This window comes from Phascolarctos cinereus, unplaced genomic scaffold (genome assembly GCF_003287225.1).
Source record: "Phascolarctos cinereus isolate Bilbo 61053 unplaced genomic scaffold, phaCin_HiC Scaffold_4;HRSCAF=312, whole genome shotgun sequence".
Classification (NCBI taxonomy): Eukaryota; Metazoa; Chordata; class Mammalia; order Diprotodontia; family Phascolarctidae; genus Phascolarctos; species Phascolarctos cinereus.
The window spans coordinates 376924060-376944292 of record NW_027555847.1 but is presented as its reverse complement, the minus strand read 5'-3'; the positions used below and the strand labels follow the sequence as shown (position 1 = coordinate 376944292).

Genomic DNA, 20233 nt, shown 5'->3' with positions numbered 1-20233 from the left:
AAAAAGTCCAGTAATTCCTGAGATGACTTTCTACAAAGCTGAAAAGGAAAACAGCTTAAGAATTTATAAACTAAAGACTCACCGGAATGCTTGATTTAGAACTTGATAATTAAAATGTTCTGGTGCCAATCCTATGACTACAGCATTAGGATCATTTACTGGTATTCCTGGGAAGGATGAAAAAATAGAATAGCTGAAATTAGCACTGAAAAATGAATTGCATATTTTCTCCTTTTATAACTACTCTGTTTGAAACATGTATAAATTCCCATTTTAGCCATATAATGATCTGAAGTGAAATGGATTTAAGAAGTACAGATCCTTATGCTCTACTTCATTCATTCATTCATTCATTCATTCTCTGATGTTATTCTTTGGAAGTACAACAGTACATTACTATTTTTTTAATGGCAAGAAAGGGAGGAGATTTAAAAAAAAGGGACTAAAAAGCACAATAAACTCTTTCCTGCTCTCTGAAAAACCACAGAATCCAAGAAAACAAAACTGGAAGTAACAACCTGCTGCTATGAAACAAGCAATTTCTAACTTCAAAAAAACTTTACTGATTATAAGAAACGAGAACAGCCAAGACTTAGCTACCAGATCAATATCAACTGATGAGAAACTAAAAATTCAACAAGCAAGAGAAATTGGACTTTCTAATTGATATAGTTAAGGCTAGCCCATTCTAGTAAGCATGCAGTACACTGTAGCCTGCACACACAATTTTCTGCATAACCCCAAACACAGTTTTGGTTCTCAAAATGTCACATTCTTTGCAACAGCCTTCTACCTAGGATTTCCACATCTGGTCTATTCCAATTTTACCTGCATAATACTGCAAGATTAATCTTCCTAATGCATGAATTTAGTCACATCCTTTTTCTGCTCAAAAACTTTATTGATTCCCTCCTTCCCCACTGCCTCCTCCTCCTCCCCCTCCTAATTAATCCATGCCAAAGCCTTAGTCTTCATAATCTGAGCTCTACCCAGCCTCATTATCCTTCCTGCAGTCTACATACTGGCAATTCATGAAGGCAAAGAGGTCTTACATCAGTGGAGAGAGAGTACCCACCCTGATGAAAATCATGAATCCTTGCTGTTTTTTATCTTCCAGATAATTTCTTTTATGGGGGGCACCCAGTTATCCATACATGTATTTCTCTCTTAATATGGTGTAAAACTTTGGAGAAGGCTGACAAGGTCTTCTTTCCTCTGTCCCTCGGTCACAGCTCCTCACAGACCGGCTGCCTGCTAGTGAGTTCTTCTGCTATGGACACTCTATGATTTGCTTCCATGGAGGAAAACTCACAGTGGTGAGCCCACAGATAACTGAGGGACTGAAACTGGTCCCTTGGGGTTTAGCTGGCAGGATGTCCTTCAGAGAGTTTATGGAAGGGTTCTTTCCCTGGAACTAGAATTTCAGAACAGCCTCTCAGGTCACTGACTCACTCACTGTAAGGCTGGGGATCCAGTTCTTTTATGAGGAAGACATACTATTCACTTTCATGAAGTCTTGAGATTACAAAGCAGGGATAGAGGGGAAGGGAGGCAGAGGAAGGAGGTGGAGGTACTGTGAACAAAACCTCTGACATGTGAAAGAGGAGAGAACATCACTACAGGCCACATTTCTTTTGCTATGGGGAAACCTAAAAAGCCACAGAAAAGAGAGTCATGGGGCAGCAGGATCCACCCTAGAAATCTGCCAATTCTACTTAACTAGTTGGCAATATCTGCCATTGGGGAATTTTTTTTCTTTCCAAATTCTTAACTTGTTCATTTCTATTCATCTTTGGTATTCACTGTGGCACAGGAGCAAGATTTGGCTGAATCGCAAAGTTACTGCACAAGTAGAGCCAGTTTAATTATTCAGAGTTTCATAAGCAAAGTGTGGATTATCTTGGCTCCTGGCTGTTCTGCCTTTCTGCAGCTGTCTTGTCACTAACTTCTCCATGAAGCAGTGGGTAAGAGAACTATAGTGAACAGAATCCAACATATACTTATTAAGCCCCTCCCTACTATATGCAAGACACCAGGGTAGGTGCTAGGAATATAAAAAATAAAGAGTTCCTACTAAAAATAGTAGCTTACTTTCCAATGGGGGATAAAACATACCATGATAAGGCAGAGAGTAAAAGGATGCAAAGGAGAAATAAAAACCCCAAAACTCCACAACGATACTAATAATGAGGAGCACTAAGACCTGGGAAGATCAGGGAAGGCTTCTCTGAGAAGGAAGCACCTCCTGGATCAGAAGTTCTAGGTTTCCTATTTGTTCAGAGTACTACCTCCAGTAAATCCTCCTGCACTGCTTTATATGAGCATGGAGGTGACCCTGGCCAAAGCTATGCTAGGGGAGTACCAGTTCTGGAAGACCTTTCCGGAGGAATTTCACCTCCCCAAAGACCAGTCCGGCCAAGCTCAAACAGGCCCATCACCAGGCTGAGAGAAACAAAGCTTTTGGGGACAGCAATTCATGAAGATCATCTGTCGTTGTTGTTTGTCCTTCTTTCTGAAGAGGACCAATGACATAACAGGGTGAAGTCTTTGATTTGTGTGTGAATTAAGTGAAGCAGAGTTGCACAAAGTCTAATGACTCACTCTCACCTCCAGAGTCATTGAAGTGGCAAAACAGAAGTCAAGACGACTGCCAATGGCCTGGGATACAGTGGATGACCTTGGCATCTTCTATGTCTGAACAAGCTCTAAGCACTCCACAGCACCTGCTTCAGCTGCCTTCATGGCCCCTGGAACAAACTGTTCTCATCCACCCATTCTGCCAGAGGAAGTATCCATATGTTTGGGGTAGGCATCCCCCTAACTCACCAAAGGGTTTGAGGCCTGTCAACCCTCAACCTGGTTTAACCCGTTGCCAAGATGGTTTTATTGGGGTGTGATCACTGAGCATACTACTGCTTCCTGAATCACAGGTGAGAGCTGAGTAACAGATGGACACCGAAGATAGATGAGCAGCCCTGAAAAGGGCTCAGTAAGCCCTCAAACCTGAGGTGCTACTCCTCCCTTGTAACCCATCCAACCCTGAAGATTGCCTACTAAGATAAGGGAGGAATACCCAGATCTATGAAATCATGGATTTCTAAAGTGCTCACTTTAGTTTAGTAGCATTATTCCTATTATCACTAATAATCGCTAAAATTTTAGCAGGGAAGCAGCTAAAACCTTTGGCCAAGTTTGGGATTATTGTGCATGAATTATCTGTATTATCCTTATACCCTATTAGCACAGATACTTGGGCATTTTCCACATTCTTATGGTAGTATCTTAATAAAGCAAGGCCATCTTCAGTATTCTTATCTATCTAGGATAATTCAGCATAATGATGGACCAGAAGATATCTTAAAGTTTGTCCCAGACCTAGGATTCAATATGAATATATTTCAATACCAGCTCCATACTGGAATAAAAACTCCCAACTTTCATCAGATAAAATCAAAAGGGAAAAGCCTAATAAAAATGAAATATGTTTTCTAGTCTTTTGGTAAAACTAGAAGTATAAATACACGACTGTATTTCCTGCTAATATAGAAATGTTCTGTGTAAAAATACACCCATTTCAAGCTATTTTTTAAAACTGTCCATATTTTGTGACTTTTTACATTTCTTTCTGTATATTATCATTTTGCTTCATACATGTTACATATAAAAGAAAACAAGGAGACAAGATCATCAATGTAAAAATAAGGTCCCACAGCCAAAGCAAAATTGTCTAAAAAACAAAGAGGTGCTTTAAAGGTGATGAAAAGACAAACAAGGAAGGTAAAATCCTACGTAAGAGGACAGGAAGAAGGGGAAAGGAGATTGTGTTGAATCAACATGAAAAGTTTATAAAAGAAGATTAGACTAAACCACTACCAGGAACACCAGCTATTTCAACATTAAATTGTTAGAAAAGAAATCAGGATAAACACCTCTTTTTTTCAGGTACAAACACAAAAGAAAAGATTTCTAAATTTCTCATACCTTGAAAGTCTGGAAGTGCCCGGTCATCAATCAGCAACATGGGCCTAACTTGCTTCTCCTGCACTAGGTTTCTAGCTGCTGTGAGAGAAGTGAATATCTCGTGCTCAGCGACATCAAAGTTCATTTTTCTCAGCCTCTCTAACAATTCCGCCTTGCTCTCTTTGGTTGTATTTGTCACAAACCTAATGGCAACAGCAGCAGTACGTAACCTAAAGAAGGGAAAATGCAGGGGTTAATGGAGCACTTTCCTAAAAAAGAAAAAAAAACACAGCTTAACAAACAGAACTGGGTTTCTATAATAATCAGCATTCTATTTTTCATACAACAAGACCCTAAGGTCCATATTTTTAGAGGCAAAAGGCTCACTTTATCACTGCTTAAACAGTTACATATTCTCTGCTTTGGCCCTCAACTTCAAGGACCAGCAAAATTATATCCTAGAAAGCTATATCCCTCCATCAGTGCTCCAGTGGTGCTCTCATAGCTATCAGTGCTTCAGTAGTGTTCTCATATTTATCTGAACTGCATCTTACTTACTGCAGGGTTTAAGCTTGTTTGTTTTTTAAAGAAAGAAAAGAAGAAAAAAACAACCTTGACAACACTTACATTCAAAATTCCACCATAAGTGACTTCTGAAAGAAAAGGGAATCAGAATCAGAGGCATAAGGAAAGATCCTTGAAGGTTGTTTAGCTCAGTTCCTCATGTGAGAGGTAAAGAAACTGAGGCCCAGAGGAGATACGTGACTTGCTCAAGGTTGTAAAGCTAAGGAAGAGAAGAACAAGAAAGCCAACTCTTCTGCTTCTCATGGCAGGGCTTTTGCTGCGATACCTTAAGAATATGAGATTTTCTCCCCATTTACTATTAATTTTCCTTAGGCCCTGAGACCAGTTTAACAAACAACAGCAATAACAGCAGCAAAAACAACAACAGAAGCTAATGTCAGTGTCACACTTTTAGGTCTAGAAAGCATTCTACATATTATCTCGTAGTCAAACTAGCAAGCTGCAGCTGCCTGAGCAGCTGAGGTAAAATATTCCATCTTTAGAGGCCAAAACGTCTAAATTATGCTTTGATTTTGGTGATGTGATGTCACAGTCTGTACCGTCCCTGAGACAGTTGGGTAAGAATCTAAGCTTTTTCATGGCTTTAAGTTTGAGAAGCAAAGTGATTTTCTGGCTCCTGTTAAAAGAAAAATTTTAATATGCTTTTAAAAATCATCATACTTTTACATGTAATTAATTCACATACTTTTTAAAGTCTCAGAGACTTAAAATATTGTGGGTAGGGAAGAGATAAAGAAACTTGGAAATGGCAAGAATGAGAGGGGAGGGGGAAAGAGTGAGAGAATTCACCCAAAGGACACTACACCAAATTTATTTTATTAAATAATTCACTCTTTCTTGGAAATATAATTGTCCATGTGGCAGATTTTCTGCAAAACACATTAACTTTGGTGTTTCTCCTTTCAAAAAAATTGATTACTTCAACAAAACTATTATCCTAAAAATGAACATGTGTAAGTACTGAAATAGTCACATCATTTTTAATGAGTTTTCACTTTTATTTTTACTACTCCCCCACCTTCCCTTTGCCTATTTGTTACTATAGAAACAAAAACTGGCAGTGCTGCTATTGAGGATTTTTTTCTTTGGAATGGAAATGTGCCAGTCTTTAGTATCAAGAGTGATCTGTAGGTCCCTGCACCTCTGGGATCAAAGACTTACACACTTATTTAGAGAAGTCATTATTTAGCCAAATATATTAACACAATTTTCCTTTTCCTCTCACCTACAATCCCAAAAATTAAATCTAGCTTAAAAATAAACAAAGGTCCTATTCAGAGGCAGAACAGCTTGCTAATCAGAAGAACTTGTTTTTGTTACACAGTCAGCAGGCCGTGTCCATGATCAGAAGTTTCATCTCCTCTACTTCTCTTCATGGCTTTGGACAAGATTATTTGTTCTCAATTCCCCATCTGTAAAGTGGAGAAGCTAATACTTAGCTTATCTTGACCTATCCCTTCCTCTGAATTTCTATGGCACTTTATTTTCCTGACCTATATCAAGGAATGAAAATGATATTACTTTAACAGTGATTCCAAAACTTTTCAAATCATGAGTAACCCTTTTTAGTGTCTTTTGCAGATTCTCAGAGATTATTATCCACTGATTGACATAATACATAATGGCAAGAAGCTGCTATGAATTCAAGCAATGTTTGAAATGAATTTGTATTTCATTAATGACAACAGTGATCTAGATACAATAGAAAAATACTGTGTGTATATACACACACAAGTATACACATACAAACCACATATGTGTAGATATAACATATGTATTATGCTTTGTATACCTAAATGATATATGTGTGTGTATGCACGTAGGCAGCATGGAAAAGTGGAAAGAACATGGACTTGGAATCTAAGGAATCTAAAGAACCTGAGTTCAAATACCACCCGTCACCACCTGTGTAATCCTGGGCAGTCACCTAACGTTTCTGGGCCTTACTTTCCTCATGGATAAAATTGGGAGGTTGGACTAGATGGCATGAGGTCCCTTTCAGCTCAAAACATCATCCTATTCAATTTGTGGTTCAAATATCATTTATGGACGCCTTCTAATTTGCAGCCCACGGGTCTATGGCTCACAGGTTATAAACCACTACATTAGACAATTGAGCACCTGATGATAGCCTCTGAAGCAGTCTCACTGAATGCGTCTCATGCCCAAGTCTCAAACCCTTCACAGGGTTATAATCCCAAAGGAAAGGACAACATTCTTATATATTTTTTGTATTCACAGTACTTAGTACCTATCTGTGAATTGGCTATTTCACCAGTATTGTAAACATCTTTTAAACTTAAAAAAACAACACCACAACCAGCGTTAAGCATTAAGAATTTTTCAAATTTAATTCTTTTAAATAAGAAAATGCATCACATTTTACCTGACACAGGTAATCATGCTGACTCACAATGTCTGGCCTGGATTTGCTGAACTTTTTATTAACTGAACTCTGTGCCTGACCCTAAGCTAAGTACCGTGGAGGACAATAAGAGAAGTATAAGGTAGACCCTCCTTGGAGGCTTTACTTACCTGTTCATTCACTTTATGCAACTAAAGCCACAACTGTCAGTCTTTTTATTTTCATCCCTATTTAAACAAATTTAACACTTTTGCTAATCTAACAATATAAAGAAAACAAAGCTCACTTCCAACAAGCTTTTCTTATCAATTGGAATTTCTAGTCTTCAAGTTCACTTATTTCTCTGTGAATATTCTATATTTAAGAAGACTGACATTTTTTCTCACTACAGAGGAGAAGTGAAGGGGGAAAATAATGCTAATTAAATCAAACAGTCAAAACACAATAATCAAGTACCCTCTCTGAACAAGGTATTATGCTAGTGCTGAAAAAACACACCATCCCATAATGCTTTAATTTTTACAAAGCATTTTCCTTATCACAGCCCTGTGAGACAGACAGTACAGATATTATCAACCCAGTTTTATAAATGAGGAAACTGAGGCTTTGAGAGCTTAACTGATTCAACCATTGCCTTGGCTATACTGCTATTTAAAGCCATATGAGCTCACAGAAAAGTATTTTAAAATATTACAATACATGCACCTTAGAGTTAAACCCAAAGCAGTCGCCTTCTAGAGGACATGCTTATGAAGGTTTATCTTTGGACCATCCATTTAGCTAATGACCTGCCTGGGTAAAATGGCACTCACAAACATTATCTGTCAGCTGAACTTGGAGGAAAGCTTGCCTTTTAAGAGCGTCCTGTGCGCCTGGTACAGCTGCATCTTCAATGTGAAGTGTGCCACTGAGATCCACCAAAACGGCTTTTAATGCACGGCGTGCCGCCATCCTTCATTCCCTAGGAGGAAGAAAATGAAATTAAAAATACTATTTAGAAGACAATGGAAAATGAAAACTGATAAGTATGCAAACAGTATCATTCACATACAGCATTCAGTGCTAAGATCACTTTTAGGGAAGAAAACAAGTTTTTGAAAAACAAGAGAATTCAAAACAAACAATAAAACTTTCTATCTACTTTTCCCACAAGAAAAGGATTAAAAATAAAAGAGAACATGCAAAAATGAAAGCCAGAGTATATCAAGATATTTAAACCATCTTTCACACCGATTAATATGCAACCACATATTAAATATAGAAAACTACAGATCTAAGAAGAAAGGGAAAGTGCTAAGGGTTTATCAAATTCCCATTATGTTTGCTAAATCATAATGAAAATGAATGTTTTTTAGAACATGTCCTGAAATCACATGTGCACATTTACCACTTTTTGATGACATATTTAGGTCACTAAAGGAAAAATAAGTTATAAATATTGCATAAATCACATATTTCACTTAATTTACCAATGTTATCTCCCTCTTACCTTTTTTAATGAGTGTACAGGTTAGAACACTTCTCTTTGATTCAGACTAATCACCCTCTTATGCTTCAAGGGTAAGATATAAACTGGACAGATGATTTTATGGGCCATCTAAATCTTTCTTTATAGAGTATAACATGAAAAGATAAATTTGATGTTATGGCAACCAAGGTCAAATTTCTACTCTTAACTTAAAAGGCGGGTATAGAATTATATTTATAAAACCTAGATCTTGTTTTTCTTCTATGTTTTCAGAAACTTCAGTAAATATGGAAAGGGAATTCTTGTAGAAGACATTTCAGATGAAGAACATGAGACACAGAAACCTGGCGTCTATCTAGGCTCTTTCAAAAGACGCCCAAAACAAAAATCCAGATCATATCCTGCAAAATTTTTATAAAAAATTTTACTAAGAAACACAGACTTAGTACGATTATTATGTTTAAATAAAAACATCTTTCCCCTTTCCTGCTGTCTCCTTCCATATAAATGGCACAGTTCTATTCCAATAACACAGACATTTGAGAGAGGTGCAGCTAGAACCTCCGTTTTAAAACCAGTTATGAGCCAAAGGAACAGGAACAGTACAAACGCTGGACTAAAGAGTTTGAAGACTTAAGTTTAAATTCCAGTTCTTCTACCAACTGGCTGTGTGACCTTGGACAAGTGACTGACCCTGTGCCTCAGCTTCCCTACCAATAACATGCATGGGTTGGACTAGGTTGTTACCAAGATCTCTTCCAGCTCTAAAAATTACATAATTCTATGAATTTCAATTTGTAATTAAAATATTAAAGTCTATTTGTAATTGTCATCTTCCTAACAAGCATATTGGCAGGGAAAAGAGAAAAGACAATAAATGTCTGCTTTTATCATGACACAACTTTCATTTGACTCTAAGAGTATTCATGACAAACAATAAATTACGTTTATAAAACTCACTCTTATCCACTAAGATTTAGCTCTGGTCCTGTACTTAGCATATTTATGAACCACTCACTGGAGAAATTCACTAATCCACCAAACCCCACTCCGACGGAAGAACCTATCTTTCCGAATAGATTTACCCAACTATTTTCTCTCATGTAAATACTTCTCACTTACAAGTTATTGGTGCCTAGGATTATTTCCCCAACTCCCAGAAAGAACCCCAGCAGAAGAACCACAAATATTAAGGAGGCTGCTTCCTTGCCAAACTCCCCCTTCATCACAACTCTTCCTTGCTTGATGCTGGAGGCACAGCAAGACAAAAGCTAACGGTGGCAGGCAGCCAGCTGTTGGTCTGAATTCAGTACCAGAGAAACTATGCATAAATGCTCATAAAGTATATGTGAAATAGTATTAAAACTGGTTCTTCTACATTATGAGTTAAAGGTGGAAACTAATTCAACCACAAGATTTTAATAAGGACCTACCATATACCAGACTCTGGGGATAACAAAAATACATATGAAACTGTCTGCCCTCAAGAAGTTTATATTCCACTGGGGGTGATGACGCGCACATTCGAGCATGCAGAAAATAAATACAAGACAATTTCTGGGGGAAAAAGCATCGCATCTGGGAGAATCAGGAAAAGCTTCATATAGAAAAACTGCATGTGAGCTAAGTTTCTAAGGAAACCAGAGACTGAAAAAGGAGAATATTCAGGGCATGGGGAAAGTCATTGCAAAGCCATGGAAATAAGAAACAGTGTCAAGTGTGAAGTCTACGAAGATGGCCTAAATGGGCCTTGGACCTTAAAGCGTAAGAAGGGAATAAGATAAAATAAACATGGAAAGGTAGGTTGAAGCCAGGTTGTGAAGAGCTTTAAAAACCAAACAGCGAAGTTTGTATTTGGCCCTAGAGACAATAGCCAGCCACTGGAACTTTTTGAGTGATATGGTCAGATCTTTTAGGAAAAATGCTTGACAGCAGTGTAGAGGATAGTTTGGGAGGGAGGAGAAATCTGGGGCAAGGAGACCAATTAGGAAGCTACTGCAATAGTCCAGACAAGACATGATGAGGGTCTAAACTAGGTAGTGGCCATGTAAGAAAAGAAGGGGTTAGATTCAAAAGATTTAGAGGCAGAATGGACAGTATCTGGCAAATGACTGGTTATGTGGCAGGAGGGAGAGCTGAAGATGAATTAGAAGTTATGAGCCCAGGTAGCTAGAAGGATGGTGGATCCCTTCACAGAAATAGAAGAGGGGTCAGACAGTTCAGAAGAGGAGTGGGTTGGGGGAAAATGTGAATTTCGTTTTGTACATGAAAAGTTAGAGATATCTACTGGTCATCTAGTTTGAGTGTCCAGTAGACTATTGCTGACATGGGACTGGAAGTCAAGTGAGAAATAAGCACTGTACAGATCAGTGAGTCATACAGAGATACAATAACTAAACCTGTAGGAGGTGATGAGATAGCAAAGAAAGCAGGCTTAGAAAGAGAACAGAGAAGGGGAGAGCTTTTGTGTATACCCACCGTATGGTATACCCATGTCCAATCTCTAGCTACAGCCTTGTGATTTTACCTTTGTAACATCTCTTTCCTATGCCCCCTTCTCTCCTCTGACACTGCCACCAGCCTGGTGCAGGCCCCCACACTTCATGCCTGGACTACTGCAAGAGCCAGCTGGTGGGGCTCCCTGCCTCAAGTCTCTCCCTGATCCAGTTCACCCTTCACTCAGCCATCAAAGTGATTTTCCTAAAGTGCAGGCATGACCAGGCTACTCCCCAACCCAAACTCCAGTGGTTCCCTGTCACCTTCAAGATACAATATAAAATCCTCTGTCATTCAAAGGCCTTCACGACCTGTACACACACACACACACACACACCCCTTTCTACTCTTCCCCCTACTCTACAAACTCTGTGATCTACTGACACTCAAATTCTTGCTGTTCCTCAAACAAGAAACTTCATCTCTGGATTCCAGGCATACTCACTGGCTGCCTCCCACAGGTGGAAAACTCTCCCTTCTCATCCTGTCCTCCTGGCTTCCTTCAAGTCTCAGATAAAATCCCACTTGCTACAGAGAGCCTTTCCCTATCCCCCTCATTCTACTGTCTTCCCTCTGTTGGTTATTTCCAATTTATCCTGGATATAGTTTGTTTGTACAAGGTTGTGTTTATGCTGTCTCTCCCATTAGCTCAAGAGCTCCTCAAGGGCAACGGCTGTCTTTGCCTTTCTTTGGATCTCCAGTACTTAGCCCAGAACCCAGCACGTGGTACATGCTTCCCAAATGTTTACTGACAGATATGAGGACAAAGAATAGGTTTAGGAACAGTTAAGGTACAGGGAGAGATGAAATATGGAAGGTTATGATCAGATAAGAGGATTTCAGACATTCTGATCATGAAGTATAATACTTATAGATAAACACTTATAAAATGGTCCAAACAACTGACTTAGGAACTTCTTGGATATGTGATTTTGTTATCTTCTCATGCAAACAGTTGAGGGCACCAGATGAAGAAATTACACCCAGGAGGTTGAATCATCTACATCTGATTTCTTCTAAGTGGACAATGCATTTGTCACGATGTAAGATTGAATTTGGCTTCATCACACAGTATGTATCAGATCCTATCCCACAAATATTATTAAATGGACTTTTGACACAATAACTTGTAATATACCAATCACATCAAGGCAAAGTATTATGATATTAAATCTGTATGAATTTAGATATCAAAAAGAATAAAAATTTAATGAAATATTTTAATGCACATGCTGAAGGAGCTACTTTTTCATTTTAAAAGGTGGCTAAATGTTTTAAAAAATGAAGTAGCTGTGACTGAAATTCTTTCTCAACTACAATGAAGTTCTATTAGCCAGAATTATCAGAAAAAGTAGTATTTTGGTTAAATGAAAATTAACTAAAATTTACTTTTTATTTCCAACAATGCTGTTGTCAATTTGAAATGGACAAATTTTTTACTGCCTTAGTAAGTAAGCAGTAGAAAGAGACCTGGGGTTGGAATCAGAGAGCTAGGGTTCAAATCTAAGACTTATCAGCATGACCATGGGTAAGTAAATTAACCACTGGGTCTCAATTTACTTATCTTTAAAATTAGGGAACTGGATTAGAAGACTTTAATTCTATAATCCTGAAATAATCTTATTTTAATTTTTTATCATGACTTATTGTTTTCCAGTGCCTTAGGATAATAAAAAAATCAGTTTTATTATTCTTTTTTTTTATCAATAAGCTATTGCCTAGCTTGATCACCCACTTCATTCACAACAATTCATTACAAATGAATTTTGGTTTTCTAAATCAAATTGCCCTAAAAGGACGAGTATTTGCTATCACTGAAGATATCAAAAGAATGTGCCATAACTCTGAAAACAAATTTAAATGAGTTCTAAAAATGGTTTGAAAAGTCAATGACAGCATAAGTAAAATAAATGCACAGGAACCACACTGATTACTTTGAAGTGGGCAACACTCACTTTGAAATGTAAATTAGGGTTGTTGTTTTATTTTAATTTGATCTCTAAATTACTTCAGTCACTTTGTAGATATAAGACATACAGGAGATTGGTAGGAATTGTCAATGACTTCAGGATATCTTCTGGAAGTTGTATTTTTTTAAATTCCTGATTTAGCTTTTTTCTTATCATTTGACTTCTTTTTCCTAAAAGTAAAGTACAGAAAAAAATCCGGTTAATTGAGAGCTCTAGATAATCAAGATTTCTATATAATCCAGGTTTAACTATGCAACTGTTCCCTCTTTTGAAGCTAAAACACTTAAAACAGAATCACTAGCTGAATCTCTGAGTTAAATGGAATTGCAAAGGCTTCTGCTCCAAACCATCGTACTTGAACAAGAATCCTCTCTAAAATCTATCTGACAAGCAGCCATTTAATACACAAGAATCCTTAATGACTAGAGTACCCAACCATTACTTTTCCAAAAAAGAGAACAGCTAACAGGCTCCAAGGACCAAGAATACTGCTAGAGATTCCATTTAAATGTTACCTCATGTTAAGATGCTTAAATGGTCTATAAAAGTATTCAGATACTACCTTTGGGGCTAAATTTAATAACTACCCCATAAAAGATAAGACTACTTAAACCAAAATTATGTCCTTCATTAGACACAAAGATATATTTATTTTGCCTTTCCAAGTAAAATTAATTTTTGGTTCGTTGTTGTCAACCCTTTAGGGTATAAAATTGAGTCACTGGTCAACAGTAAATATCATTTCAGCATAGGTGGGCAAAAGACCAGGAAACAAATTTAAAGACTTTCTTTATCATTTTCCTTACAAGAATTAAATCTCTAATTAAAGGAAAATGAATCTTAAAAATTACCACTTTAAATTTTTTTCCGAAGGTCAACTAAATTTAAATAAAGGTATTAACTATAAAAAATGATTTTAAAAACTGAAGAATCAATGAAAATAAAAATACTGCTTTCATACAGTCCTACTGGATGCTCACTTCAAAATGTCAAGGCATACTACAACCACACACACCTTCAACAATCCAGGGTAATTTCCACACAATGATAAACCATCAGAATAGGGCTTTCAAGTATACCTTTACTGAAGAGATTATGCCTACAGCATTTAATCACAACTACTAGTAACAATTTCAATTATTAATTACACAGAAGAGAGAGGAAGTAAGTTGACCACAGTCGCACAGTCAGTTTATGGGATTCCACGTGAAGTTTTCTGACTCCAATTCCAAAGTGATCTTTCAACAGAAACCAAACTGCTTGCACTGGACAAAGAGGCCCTAGGCTCCTCACCTGGAGACCTGACAGTAACCCAAGGCTGAGACATCTACATACTGGCCAAACTAAGCCTACCAATCCAGATAAGAGGGACTCAAGAAACAACTCAAGACAAGACGCAATAAAACACTCCAGTCAGGAAGGAAGAAGGAACAAAGCAGACAGTCCACATCTCTAGAAATGGACAGGGAGCAGCTGATAAACATTTCTCTTACTCCGTCCCAACACCACGTGTACTTTCCCTATATAGTAAGTTTTGCTTTAAACTCATATTTCAGAAAGCTAGAATTTGTTCCAACAGGTTTGATATACTGGGAAACATTTTGAGCATAACTTGAATTCTGAGTTTTCTTCTGAAAAACTGAGTAGGCAGGGAAACTGTACCACCTCGCAATAATTCACAAGCTGCCAGCCTTCTGATGCCCACTTCCACAAGTACATTTCAGGTCTTTTTCAAGGTAAAGTGCCATATTTATTGTATATCTTTTGATGTAGTACAAGATGTGAATGGAGAAGGGCAGTCTGAACCACCTTCACCCCTTCCCCCACTCCCTTCTTCTGTGGCCTCCATTTTGGGCCCTGGAGGCTCCAAGATGTAGCTTGCTCAGCTTGCTCCCCTGGGGAACCATCATTTATTGTATTTGTATATTTCTTAATTATTTAACATGTATAAAACTGTGCTACCAATTTATTAGGTTCCTATATTTTTTGTGTATCAGTGATAGTTTTTGAGCATTGTGCCCCAATCCCATTTCCCCATAAACTTTCTGGCTTTCATTGTTTGATTTTGCATAGCAGAACTGACTGTACTGTGTAGCTGTCCAAGCCATTACTAGATTGTGGCAACTTGGGTTTCGCTCAAAAACAAAAAATTAAAGGATGATGCCCCTTTTTGTGGGCATAAGGATGTGTGTAGTGTGTTCTGCCCATGCAGGTTATATGTGTCCACATGGGTCTGTCCAGCTGTGGGCTCAAAGGCGGTATGAATATCTCTGGGGTCTCCTTCACCCACCCTCCTCCAAAGGAGACTTTGATTCCTGCAGGAGGTTTGGACCAGAGGCTACTAGTCCCTTTGCTCTCCCCAGAAGGGTGGGTTCCAGTCTAGACTTAGATCTATCTGCCCCCCAAAGGCTGTTAGTCTAGAGAAAATAATTTTTAGGTTCAAGCTGTGCTCCTGATCACTATTCCTTATCAGGGAAAGAGTGTCCCCAAGTTATACATCCAGAGCTTAATTTCCTTCCTACCAAATGCCAGTTCCACAATAACACATGTAGCAAATGAACCAAACCATTTATCTAAGTTGATTGCAAAACAGTAATCAGAGTAGGTAAGAATGTATTAGATAATACAGAGCGAATGAGCTCTCTTACTGGAAGCTAGATAGCTCAACTTAACCAAGAGAGAACCAGATCCCAAAGGGAAATTCCCCCAAGTCTCTACTATGATAAGCTGGGGACAGGGAAATGATCAAGATGCCGGTTCCTCAACAAGTTGGCTTCTAAGACAGTTCACACCAGACAGAACTGTAAGCTTTTCAGATGTATGTCTGGTTGAAACTTAAGCATACTGCTCTAAATCTCTCACTGCAGCAAAAGAAAAATGAATTCTCTACTTTTCTCACTCTAGGGTAAAGGGTCTTCTAGACTCAATAATTTGAACTGTCAAGGAATAACAGCAAAAACAGAGAGCAAAAAGTGGCATTTTATAAATGGAAATGTTTTCATCACAACAATCCAAGGCAGACAGTACAATAATTAAGGCATTTGTAAAATAGGCCTGAGCTAGGTGGCACAGTGGATAGAGGTCCAGCTCGGAAGTTAGGGAGACCTAAGATCAAATTCAGCCTCAGACATTTATTAGCTGTGCGACCCTGGGCAAGACACTCAACCTGGACTGTCTCTCCCCAAAAAAGTAAAACAGGGCTGAGAAATTAAGTGATTTGTCCACATACTGACTGCTAGGACTAACCCAGGTCAAAACTATTCCCACCACCACCCAATGTCGCTCAACAGGATCTGGTATCCTCCCTATTTGGCCTCCTCCCTCCTTTGTCTCTGCAGAACGTTCATCTGCCAAATCAAAAACCACCTGAGCATCTACTGTGCACAAACGTTTAGTAACTTTTGTTAATAAAAATGTAAACCATTTCCTCCCCAGTAAAATTAGATGCATTAAACAGGAACTAGGGAAACAGTCCTGGAAACACCCAGGACCCCATAAGAATCTCTTGACTCTCATTTTCAGTTCTAAGGTGTCAGGATTCAAAGGTCATTTTGACATCGGACATACACACTCCCCTAGTTCATGTAAGTGTTTTGGTCCAGAGATAACACCGAATTGTGAGTCAGAGGAGGAGGGCTAAAATTCAAGTTCTGGTTCTTACTACCTGTGTGACCTTGGACCCTTTAAGCTCTCTGGGTCTCTGCTACTTCTTCTGTAAAATGACCGGACTAGATGAGGGCCAGGGTCACCTCCAGCTCTATATCTATGATTGAGAAAATCATCGATGCAAATGGAAAAGGCATTTGAAGGCAGCATTGGATTCTGGGTTCAAATCCCTGCTCTTCTACTTAATGAGTGATCGTGGGCAAGTCAACCTCTCTGAGTCAATTTCCATGAAAATCCTGAAATGAGGAGGATTGTTACCAGAGGTAACCTCAAGGTTCCCTTCTAGTTCTAGGTCAATGAAAAGAGCTTGGGCTTGCTTGTAAACATACAAAGGTCCCACAAACACCAGGCCCAGCTTCATGGAGTGATCATTCAGTTCACTTCCATTCTGGGCAGGGGTAGGAGCAAATCAGTCCCTTCCCTCCCTCTGAGCAAGGACTAAAGAGTTGGAAAAGACCTTAGAGATCATCTAACCCAATGCCGTATCTTACAGGTAAGGAAACTGAAGCCTCAAGGACAGAGGCAACTTGTCCAAAAAGTTAAATGGAAAGTAAGTGGCAGTGGCAGTGGCAGTGGCAGTATCTGAACCTAGGACCTCTGACTATGAATCTGGTTTGCAAAGGGCTTTGCTGGCAATAACCCGGGGAACGAGCTACTACTGGGAGTGATCCGCTTATTTTATGGTGGAGGAAGCCTGGGCTGTGAGAGGTTAGGCGGCCCGCCCACAGTCACACAGCAAGTGAACGTCAGCCCCGGTATCCTCGCGCAGGAGGCAGGTCTTTCCCAGCACTCCAAGCCTGGAGTTCGTTTCCGCACCCTCTACCCCCCTTCCTCCTCACGCGGAGATAGTACCGCCCGCTCCGCCCAGGCAGAGAGGCCGGCGGACCGGTCCACTCGCGGGATGGGGGGGAAGGCGGAACTGGCACCAGCCTCTAGTCCGGAAAAGAAAGCTCCAGAAAACACACCCCTTCAAAAACAAAGCAACAAGCCGAACCCTGGGCCAACCGCTACCGCCTCCGCTATTTCTTCCGTCCCGGTGCGGCCCTACGAGAACACGCAAGCCGCCGGCCTCGGAGCAGAAAGAGCGCTTTCTGCACAGCCCCGGAAGCTCCAGAGCGGCAGAGGAAGTCCCACCTTCCTCCTGGATAAGTCCCTCCTTCCTCCTGGAGAAGTCCCGCCTCCGTCGTCACTCTACGCTTTAAACGTCAGACTTTCGCCAACGTAGGACGCCTTTTAGTCATTTAATCAACCAATCAATTAAAAGCAATCAATTAGCATTTATTAAGCGCCTGCAATGTGCCAGGGACTAGGCCAGAGGTGGGGAATCTGCGGCCTGGAGGCTACATGTGGGCCACACTTGAGGCCCTAGCAGGCCACATGTGGCCTGGAGGCCGCAGGTTCACCAGCCCTGGCCTGTGCTAAACAATGGGGATACAAAATGAGACAAAAGACACTCCCTGCCTGCAAGGCCCTTACAATGCATGGGGGAGACAAGATGCAAACAAATACAAACTAGCAATGTACTGGATAAAGAGGAGATAATTAACAGGAGGAATCTAAGGGTTCCCTTTTTAACCTAATCAAAGGTGTAGGTAGTATGGGGTGCTCAAGGAGGACAAGCATCTCTGGTGTGAGGGCTTGCTGAGCCCTTTTCAGGACTGTTCATCCACTATTGGTGTCCACCAGTCATCCACCTCTCACCTGTGGCCCCGTGAAGCTACAAAAAGTGTAAACACCTCTTCAAAACCATCTTGTTAGATGGGCTAAACCAGGTTGAGGGTAATTGACAGACTTCAAACTGGTGGGTGAGTTAGGGGTATGTCTACCTCATGCACATGAAGACTTCCACCCAGTGGAATGGACAGATGAAAATAATTTATTCCAGTGGCCATGAAGGTTGCTGAAGCAGACCTTGTGGAGGGCTTAGAGCATGGTCACACATTGAAGAAGCCAAGGTCAGCCACTACATCCTGGGCGCTCGACAGTTGTCTTGACTTTTGTCTTGCCACTGGACTTGGACGCCTCTGGAAGAGACAGTGAGGCTGATGACTTTATGCTACTCTGCCTCACTTAAATCCAACTCACACGTGAATCAAGAAGACATCATCTGTGATGTCATTGATCCTCTTTGGAAACAAAGGACAACTTTTGTTCTGATTCTTCTTTCACAGCATGGCTAATGCAGAAATATGTTAATATGATTGTACGTGTATAGCCTATATCAGATTACATGATGTCTTGGGGAGGGGGCAGTAGAGGGATAGGAAAAATTTAGAACTCAAAATCTTATAAAAGCAAATGTTGAAAACTAAAATAAATAATTTTTTAAAAAGAAAACAAAGGCAAACAATAACAGTCTTAGTGAGAAACAAGGATATTGCTCTTTTCTTTTATCAAAAATAGTTGAGAATCAGTGAATATATTGAAAAAGTTTGAGGAAATGGAGGAAACTGATATCCTGAATCTTCTCAGTGAAATTGGAGCCCTAAGTCATTTGCCCTAAGTGAGCTGGGACATAGAGGAGACACTTCAGGTTTGAGAGAGAAAGGAAAAGGTTTGGAACAGATGCTTTGGGAAAACAGAGAGGGCGCACAGTGGATAGAGTGCCAGGCCTAGAGTCAAGAAGATCTGAATTAAAATCTGGCCCCCAACACTTCATAGCTCGGTGACTGTAAGCAAGTCGCTTAACCTCCGTCTACCTCAGTTTCCTCAATCTGTAACCTAATGATAATAATACTACCTACCTCATAGGGCTGTTGTGAGGATCAAATGAATTAACATATGCAAAACACTTGGGAAACCTTAAAACACTATATAAAAACATGAACCATTATTAACTTTTATTATAGGCCATGTGAAAGGTGATGATGGCTGAACTTGGGTGATGAGTCTGTGAATGGAGAGGAAGGACACACGCAAAAGATGTGGAGGTAAAATTGGTTATACTTGCAACTGGTGAGATGTGGTATGTGAGGGAGAGAAGAGTCAAGCATGACTCCACGGTTTCAAACTGAGGTTGACTGAGAGGGCGGCGCTACCTTCAACAGAAATACTTCACCCCACTATCATCTCACCTTTCTCTTTGTGGCAGGGCCAATAGAACTTTAATTGATACAACATTTTCCACAATGTCTGGTCTCTGTAATTCTATGCACTTTCTAATTATATGTATAAGGATATGGTTTTACTTCTTAGAATTTTGTAAATATAAATGCTATTCTTCCTCACTCGGAGGAATGTAAATGAATCAATATTGCCTGCTATGGAATATATACATGCATACATACATTTATACATTGCTATAGTAATAGGTAAAGTGTTGTTAGGATTTTTGTATGTTAGAAGGTTATTCTCCTACTGAATCATAGGCACCTCTATGAAGCCTTTGCTGACTTAAGAAAATAATTTGTTAATTCTCCAGATAATTGGCATGTATCCTATAAATGTTGATTATCCCTTGCTTTTTTGGTCACCTCTATAACCAAAAGAGTGTTTCTCGTTTTCCCAATAACTTCACAGATAAAATGACCATCTGGACCAGACAATCCCATAACACCTGGCATCATATATTAGATCCTCCACATCTCACTTGTTAGCCAACCTTGGTAAACCAGAAAACATTCCAGGGTCATAATGTCATCTCACTTAACCAATTACTGTGCTCAAAGATCCTAAAGCCTAGATCTGGAAGCAGAAGAATCAGATAACATCTTGTGTTCCATA

The 20233-nt window shown here is 39.5% G+C and overlaps 1 protein-coding gene across 2 annotated transcripts in view; it reads right to left on the bottom strand.

The window, feature by feature from the left end:
• The window catches only part of HDHD2 (haloacid dehalogenase like hydrolase domain containing 2), a 38728-nt gene extending 21114 nt beyond the window's left edge, over nucleotides 1-17614 (bottom strand). Inside the window, exons 1-5 of one of the 2 annotated variants that reach the window (XM_020985784.2) lie at nucleotides 17476-17614; nucleotides 12830-13014; nucleotides 7761-7871; nucleotides 3982-4190; nucleotides 83-167 (exon numbers count right to left, since the gene is read on the bottom strand). In XM_020985784.2, the coding sequence (XP_020841443.1) occupies nucleotides 83-167; nucleotides 3982-4190; nucleotides 7761-7861 (395 nt within the window). In that variant the 5' untranslated portion in view covers nucleotides 7862-7871; nucleotides 12830-13014; nucleotides 17476-17614. Of the gene's footprint in view, nucleotides 1-82; nucleotides 168-3981; nucleotides 4209-7760; nucleotides 7872-12829; nucleotides 13015-17475 lie in introns of those variants that run through there. The other variant, XM_020985788.2, reaches the window with a different exon arrangement.
• Nucleotides 17615-20233: the final 2619 nt, after the last annotated feature.